The sequence below is a fragment of the Pyxicephalus adspersus genome, chromosome 4, assembly GCF_032062135.1.
Source record: "Pyxicephalus adspersus chromosome 4, UCB_Pads_2.0, whole genome shotgun sequence".
NCBI classification, from domain to species: domain Eukaryota; kingdom Metazoa; phylum Chordata; class Amphibia; order Anura; family Pyxicephalidae; genus Pyxicephalus; species Pyxicephalus adspersus.
Window position 1 is genome coordinate 74,554,048 of NC_092861.1, and position 9,063 is coordinate 74,563,110.

Sequence of the window (9,063 nt, forward strand, 5' to 3'; positions counted from 1 at the left end):
TTCAGGGAAGCTGTGCATTCAGGATAAATATATATTCCATAGCATGTAATTTTTTGTTAAACTCGGTTTCTATGTGATACAATGTAATTTTATGTAATCCTTGAAAAAGTCTCCTAATGCTACCTATGATCCTTGTATTAGCCGTAAAATAGAGCACAAAAAGTTCCTATTTTAAAAAACTTTCCAAGAGGAAAACTATACCCGAAATTTTAAACAATGATGGTATAAGGTTTCTGACAATTAATCTGATTAGATAATGATCACTGATTATGGCAACATTTCTGATAAGTGAGAAAAGTGAGAAATATTAAGAAACCAACAAAAAAAAAACATTTAATATTTTGTCATTCTGCCCTATAAAAAAAAACTACTACTTGAAACCTAGCCTGTTATTTTGTAAGATTAGACAAGCATTGAGGCCAATTTGCTACAGCAAGAAGATTTTTGTCAATTCATCTGGGTTCATTTACAACCCTCAATCAGATTATGGGAAAAAAGCACAGCAAATGATTTCTTTGCTAGATGTGAAAACAAATCTGCAAACCTGGGCTAAAGCGTACTCCTCTTATGAACAACTGTGGATACTTGGATTTTTTAAGACACTTTGTATTTAATATTTTCCATGTCCCACATGTCTTAGCTTCGAAAGGGTTAAAAAAAGCTAAAGTCTGCCATTGCTTGTTTTCTGATTTGTACAGCTGACCCCTGGCTTTAATGTAGATGTGATATGAGTGGCTGTAAATCCCACAAAGCATTTTCAGGGTGCCAATGTGTGACCCCCAAACTAAACCCCTGCATGGTCCAGGGCACCCTTATGCAAATGATTTAGAATGGTCAGCAGTGGGAGATCTGTGAAAATCTATTTATTGCCCCCCCCCCCCCCCCCCCCTCTAAAAAGTAAACCCGGAAGCACTTATTTCTCTGCATTTTCAGGTTCAGAGTTGTCAAACCAGGCCACTCTGCCAATGAAAGAAGCAGATCAGGAACAGTTTAGGAGATATTAAAAAAGAGTCAGCTCTCTAATGTGCTCACAAAGAAAACAATAAGGGACTTAAAAAAAAAATCTAAAAAGTGTAAAATTCTGCACCTATTTAGTATATACTTACTCAATTTAGTCTCATCATTTACATTTTAACCAAAAAATGCTCAGGCAATTAAATTGTGTAAAGGGACTCTACTACCCTGAAATTAACTTATTGGCCAGACAAGTTTTTTCAAAAGAAAGGATCATAAAATGGAATTTATGTATTTCTCTGTGTGATGTAATTCCCTTGTAGTGAAATTTGGGAATTTATTGCATGTTATTTACTATTATAAAATAAATACAGAATGTGCTAATGAGATTTTACATGCCTAAAAGAAATAAAATGCCCCAAAATGCTTGTAAAAATAATAACAACTTAAAAGTGTCCTGGAGAAAAAAAAGCAGCCCATCTTGTGGGCTATTTTTGCAGATATGGGGTAGCAAACATTTTTGGAAATTTAAGAAACTTATAGAATATTTTTCAGCCTAAAATTTTCAAGGGATGCCTGTTTTATTTCCCTGAAACTTTACTGACTACTGAAAGAAAAGAGCTGGCTCAGAAACTGAATAATAAAGTCAAGTCTAAATTATTTATTTATGATTCCATACTCACCATTTTCACCTTAATTTCGTTACACCAGAGAGCCAATTTAATTGCTAAAAACTACTATTAGTTTAATTAGTGTATAAGGCTCATTGAGAAATCTAACAAAGTCAGAAGAATTTAAAAAAAATGCTTTCACCCCTCTTTTTCTGCAAGTCTAGCTCCCAAAGACCTCCACTGCTACAATGACGGGAACAGCGGCTGCCCAAATAAACTTATATGATATCATCAAATCAACTGCAAAATTATTACTTACGTTCACATGTATCTCCTTTCTGTTGATACCCTGATTTGCAGATACACTTCCCAATGGGAACCAACCATTCGCCTTCTGCACTGCAATGCATCTTGGGAGAATTATCAGCCTCTTCCTCCGCGTTGCTGACACAAGTCCCTCTTACTTCAACCAAGGAGGAAAATTCTGAGCCAGTAACAGTGTCAGGGAAGATGGCTAAATTTTCAATAATGGTCCAACATTTTTTATAGTACACTTTAACTGAAACCAGGGCAATGCAGGCTCCTACGTCCTGAAATGCCAAGTAAAATCCTTTTTTAGAGAGAGGTCCAATTTCTCGAACCTCGGTATTAAGTTTCATTTTTCGTTCTCCAAGGTCTCCTTGGGTAAAACTTTCATCTGCGGCAATAGTGTCTATTTTCACATATTGATTTTCTCTCTGCATGTTTTTGCCAGTATCGTAATCTGTTTCGTAATAATACAAGTTAAATGTTTCCTTGCAAGTTCCCAGTACACCAGGAAGACTATTACAATCCCTTAATGTGAACTTTAACTCAACAAAAATCCTTTGTGCATTCGCTTTTGAAATCCAGTTAGTCCGCAGCCAGTTGTTCTGGTTGGGTTCCAGGACTTGACATACCTGATAAGTTCTAATTGGTGTGTAATTTTCATCCAATCCACTGATTTCTTCCCACTGAAAATAGATGAAATTAATATCAGCAAAGCAACAAAGGCACCATTATTTTCCAACATTCCAAGATAAATTTACATGCATACTATACAAATGAGTGCATATCTATCAAAAGGAGTTTTTGTAACCATGGCAAAAAAGTGCAAAAATAATGTACATTTGTACTATGTGCCTTACCTAATGGTGGACATAGAATATTTATTATTCTTTAGGCAATAAGAGTACAGTGGGCTAGTTTCAAACACTGGATCAGAAGTTTCCGATGGGTCATTGTACATGGTCTAGTTATATGCTTGCTAATTTGTTTAATCAATATATTAGTGAATTTATGCATGTTGGGGGTACACTCGTCAAATTATATATTGGAAAACTAGGTGGGCAAAAATCCAATTTAAATATACTTTACTAGTGACAATATAATGTATATCACTACTGTTCTCTTTTATGGTATTGTCTTTTCTTAGACAACATTGCATTTTTTTTATTACATACAGACTTATTTGATTTAAAAAAAAAACTTGGCACAATCTACAGTAACAATTGGAAGCCAATCAGATATCATTTTATTAAAGTCAGGCCAGGAGAATATGAATTCTGTTTGGTTGGTATTCATGAGCTTCTACAGTTCACTCACAGTGTTACCTCATTTAGAAAGTCCCAATTTTTTTTTTATAAAAAAGATATTGTAGTATGAAAAATAGCTTACTAAATTTGACATTGCCACAAATACAAAGTGGCATTTTGTATATTGCGTGTTTGTATATTGCCGATTTACTAGACTGATATCCAATGAGGAGATGTATTTCGTGATAATGGCTTTAATGCGGAAGTTATTGACTTTCTGTAGAAAATTACTGTGATATTACCATGAGAGCACAATGCCCTGTACATCTTTTATTCTGAAGGATATAGAATTTTTAAGTGAATACAATAACAAAATGATAAAGGAAAAACATATTTTGCAGCATAAGACAATAATGTGCATCTTGCCTGTTCTCGAAGTTTTTTGTTTTATAAAATTTGAGAATAAATTATAATTGCAAGCCATGATGGGCAGGGTATGTTTTTTTTTGGTATATATTATAAATTAAAAGTGAGGCCTTTAAAATTATAGTTATTCCATTTTAGTACATTATAGTACCATTTTAGTACATTATAAATATAGAATTATAGTAACTCCATTTTTAATAATTAGATTCAATAAAAATGATTTAAAAGTATCTCAATAAAAATCAGGGGAAAAAAATGTCATTATTTTTTTAAACTAGGGAAAAAAAATTGACACAAGATTTAGATGACAATAAACAAAATTACTTATTCTTATTTTTTTTTTTTTTTGTTTGGTTTCTCTATCTTATATAGACTGGCATATGGCATGTAGCAGAGTATATTGCAATAAGATCATTTTGCTGCCTGTTAAAGGGTAGTAGTCATACTAGTCATAGTTTATTTCTACTAAGCTAAAAATAAATCATGCATTCAGAAGTTTGAGTAGGTTTGAGAATATGTAAACCTTTCATTTATTTACTGTATTTTTTTTTCAATAAAAGTCTAGCATTATACCATCCAGGGCCTAAAACTCGAGAAGCCTGCTGGTGACTCAGAATTTCCATTGCAATCAGATCAAGTAGTAAATCCAGAAACTCTGCTAATTACCTAAAACTCCTTTCTACTGTGGGAGAACATTACATATGTTATTTAGAATGTATTCATAGTTCAATCATGCTATTATTAAAGCTTTACCACAAACATGACTGAATAGACAACTACAGTGACATATATTTACACTTATTTTAATAATATTTGAGAAAATAAAGTGTACACACAGCATCAACAGAAACATCAATGGACAGAAATGAGTAGTTTATAAGCAGTAAAGAAGTAAACAAAAATAAACTGATAATAAAAAGTAAAGAAGAAAACAATATAAAGTTACTTTCTATTCTTCTGTGTTGCGTTCTATCGTACGCGCTGCTTTTGAGATGACAGTGTCTGATATGTAATCCTCCTTCTACTGATAATTATTTCATGTCCAGCTACTTAAGCACATTATTGCAAGGTGTAGACCTCAGCAAATGCCTGCTATTATGCGAGGACCACACTTGACACATCTTTGACATGCAAAATCAATACAAATGTAGGCAAATTTGTTCGTACAGTTTTAGAATAAATGCTTAGAACATTTTTTTTTCTTTTCAATGAAGGCCTTTATTATGCTGAAGACTGAAGGAAAGTCTCTAAAAGCTAAATCCCTTGCCTTTATGTTCCTAAAGCATTCTGAGGTTCCTAAGCCAATCTTGTGCTTGCTTGGAACATGTCGAGCATGAAATTCAGCTTTCTTTCTGAATAGTTTGGAAGAAGTCTTACCCCACTGGATGGAGAAGAGATCCATTCCAGTTCAGTCTGTTGTGCTTTGGAATCCAGCAAAATAACTGCAAGAAAAGTCATAACAACTGACGTTATTTCTTGGAGCTTCTTTATTTTCTAACCAAACAATATAACAAACATGCATACAACTGAAAAAGCATAGTAAAATGACAATACATGAAAACAGATGGGAACATTTTTTTCCAGAAATTAATACATGTTATTAATAATAAATGTCATCCTACGCCTGACATTAAGAATATTGATTTCAAATGAAAGTTTAAGGTAAGCTTTATACCTCGATGATACCTAGGACCTCATCCTGGATAATTTAAGAAGAAATTGGGCCTTTCAGAACCACCTAACACAACTAAAACTGTAAAGTATACATTTTTTAAGGATTTGGATTTACCTTTCTATATAAAAAATTCAGAAACTGGTATTTGGTGTAAAATGCATATAATAAAGTATATATGGCTAATATCCACAGCACGGATATTTCATAGTAAGAAAAGAGCAACAGTCAAGTCTTGTTCTCTCATTAGGAAGGTTTATTATTTTTCAAGAGTCAAGTTGATAACAGCTTATTAACGTAGCTACAATATACTTATTTCACTCCACATTCTTCCTCTGTAGCTTTATGGCAGCTGAGGGATGGTTTCCTGCTACCGATTAGTGAAACGGCATTGTGATCTAGATATGCAATCCCGGAATATGGAACCTCTGCACTACATTGGGCTTGATGAGAATTGTAAGCCCTTAGCTAAACACAGCACATTAGTGAAATGTACTTTCCCTGCTATTCACACATTGCAATATCCTACTACATCTGGAAACATCCGTCCTACAAAACATACCACACAGAAGGCTGAAGCACTGCGAGACCTTATCTGTGAAATTGAGGTTGACATTCTTTAGGATCACACTTTCACCTCCTTCACATTCCATAGTTCAACATTCACTTCTTCTATGATGTAACAGCAAATGAATTTATTCATAATAAGCCTCTATGTTATTCCTTGAAACAGCTGAAATCATATTTTGTGAATTCATTTAGGTAATTAGGAAATGGGCACAGCGTTTGGGGGTCGCAGCTGCAATACACCAACACAATGTATATCCTCAGGCACCCGTGTACCCCGTTTTATTTTAGGTTTTTTGGAACACTGTTGCACCAACATTCCTTTTTTCCCAAAATATAACCATGTTGTGTTTATCATACCAAAAGAAGAGCATTCTTCTTACAGTAAATATACATCAGTACTTGTATGCTGTGATTTGTTTGTACATTTGGAAGTATGGATACGGGTGTGCAGAATAAGTTTCCAATAAATGGGATATATTGTGCATAGAGTGAAGTTGATGGATCTGGATTAGCTCTGCTTAGGCTGAGTATGTGTGCCAGTATTACCCCCCAGCACAGATTTCTGCATCACTTACTGGGTGTAATGGTTCTACAATGAGACGTGTGGATTCAAGCAGAAGGAGAAGAAATAGATATGTTTTGCCTCCAAGCACTGGAGACTGATCTCTCTGCTCAAATCCAAATTCCCAGGACTACCACTAGAAACCTGCTCCAGGATAGGCAGCGGTCTATCTTTATCTCATGTCGGATGAGCTTTATGTGCCCTGTTTGGCTGGATCATTGGCTGCCCACACTTGGCTGTGATCTGCATAATGCATTCACACGGCTCTGGGGGCAATCCACACATTCACCTAGACACAGAGCCCAAGTCCTACCGCATGATCCATCTACTGCGCTTTTATTGCTGTGTAACTCTGCTGAAAGTTTAATCGCCCGCCCCCCTAAGGCATACACACATTCAGCATCAGCACTCCAACACCTTGGCTATTGGCACTACAATAAAAGAAATGTCAGGTCAAATCTTCATTTCTTCTTGATTGTCTACAAAAAGAAATCTGACTGTACTACAGATGACCGATTTGTTCTCAAATAGGCAAAAGCAATGATGTGCAATTAAGTGCGGTCACCCATAGCAACCAGCCACATTCAACCTTTAGTCAGTTCAGGGCTGGCAGATCAACAAAAGGTGACTGGCTGCTATGGGTTGTCTTTGTTGTATGGGAAAGCCTCAGTGGGTTGCAGTAAGTGGCATCCTGCATCTAAGTTCGATTAATAAATGACACATACGGACGGGAGGACAAATCTGTCCAGACCGTTTGTGCAGACTGTGCATCTGCACGGGGGCCCTCTGGGACTTAGGGGCCCATTTAGGCTAGATGTATTCTGTCTGGGTGATGCCAGGTAGATCTGGGCTATCAGGGACCCCTGAATTTCCCTAATGGTACCAGTGAGCTGGTATCATCTAATAAAGAATTGCAATGCCTGCTGACCATATCCATGTATGTATCTATCGATTATTATGTGTTTATATGGTGCTGACATACTATATAGCATAATCATGTCACCAGCCGTGCATCACAAGAGCTCACAATCTAATGTAAATGGGTGCTTGCATATGGGCAGTGGTTAAATGGGGGCACACAGTGTATTCTGGCACATTGGGGCCCCATGGGGATATTAGGGGCTGATTTTAGCTAGACATATTTGTATCCAGGTGCTGTCAGGTTGTCATGTACGCCTGAATTTCCTTCTGATACCATTCAGCTGGAATGCAATGATTATTCTGCATCCATCTATGTGTAGATGTAGATCAATGCACAGTGATTGGGGGCACAGCATTTATATGGCATGGATGTACAGACATGTGTGTATGGCAGCAGACACATGCATGGATCCTAGTGTTGTCCTGACACAGAGGTGAAGATAAGGATAGAGATGACAGCTGAAGTTTTGCTGTACACACTGAATAATAAATGGAATAAAGCTGATCCCCCCTATATATATATATATTATTATACAGCAGGGTGATCATATCACAGCCAGACCCTGATCAGTACACAGAGCTGCTGAATCTCCAAGGAAAAGGCGATAAATAAAGATCATAGTGATCAGACTCCCCAGGGCAGCCCTATACATAGACATCTTGCCATGACGTGCACACATCGTCCTGCACACTGAACTATTAACTCTGCACCTCCCTGGCACCTCATTGGCCACCTCCCAGAGAACTTTGCCCGATGCCCCCACACACACAGCGATCGTCTTACCTTCCTTCGTGGTCTGTGCCTCCCCGATGTGTGCAAATACAAAGAGCCAGAAACATAATGTAATCCAAGCAGGGTGCCAGACTCGAGGAACCATGGTGCATTGAGCGCTGCTGGACGGGTTACTGGCAGTAATTGAAGAACTCTTTGTGGATGTGCTTAAACTTATTGCAGTGCAGGATGGACAGAGCTCGTGTGCTGCCCGGGCAGTCTCTGGATTGTTCTCATGGGTTACTACGAGTTCCAGCTATAGGAATACATCCCTGTCACAAGTCCTGCCTTCAGCAGCTTCTCCAACTCTGTGCTGCCGCCTCTGCCGAGCACCAACCTGCCAGCCTCTGACTGCAGCCCGGCCGCTGCCTTCACACTCCACTAATATCAATTAGGAGTCAGGGGGCGGGTACTCGGCTAGGGGAGCGCGGGGAAGACAGACAGACGCCTGCAGCCTATCACATCCCGGGAGTGGTCTGACCGGCAGCCAATAGCAGCGCGCACAGGGCCAGGAGTCTGGCTGCTTACCAGTTAGAGCGTGCCTCAGGATGGTCCACAGCTTGTTCAGCCTGGCGCTCCCGAGCCGAGTGACTGGGAGGAGGCATCCCCGGCATCCCTTCAGACGTGCGAGCTACATTGTATGGGCACTGGGGGCTTGTGCAGTCCCATGGTGATATCAGGCTAGGGATAAAAGTGGAGGGAATGGGTCCATGTATGGTGCAGGCACCTCCAGTGACCTCAGTGACATATGTTTACACCTGTGCACATGTTAGATTACAGGGGTTTGTATGCCCATAGTGTGCTGGATGGAAGTCCTAGGTGACCACATATCTGCCCTACAGAGTGCCCAACATGGCTGCTCAGGAGGGCACAGGCCAGCCTATTATTATTATTATTATTATTATTATCATTATTATTACTAAACAGGATTTATATAGCCCAAACATATTACCCAATGACACAGAAGGAGAGAATCCTGCTTATAAACCTCATCCATTACTATCCATACATTACTATCCATA

At 38.1% G+C, this 9,063-nt stretch overlaps 1 protein-coding gene across 8 annotated transcripts in view; it reads right to left on the reverse strand.

Moving 5' to 3' along the window:
- The window catches only part of EPHA7 (EPH receptor A7), a 112,664-nt gene extending 104,255 nt beyond the window's left edge, over positions 1-8,409 (reverse strand). For all 8 annotated transcript variants that reach the window (XM_072408659.1, XM_072408658.1, XM_072408654.1 and 5 more), the window contains exons 1-3: positions 8,054-8,409; positions 4,922-4,986; positions 1,885-2,557 (exon numbers count right to left, since the gene is read on the reverse strand). In XM_072408659.1, the coding sequence (XP_072264760.1) occupies positions 1,885-2,557; positions 4,922-4,986; positions 8,054-8,147 (832 nt within the window). In that variant the 5' untranslated portion in view covers positions 8,148-8,409. The remainder of the gene's footprint in view (positions 1-1,884; positions 2,558-4,921; positions 4,987-8,053) is intronic.
- Positions 8,410-9,063: the final 654 nt, after the last annotated feature.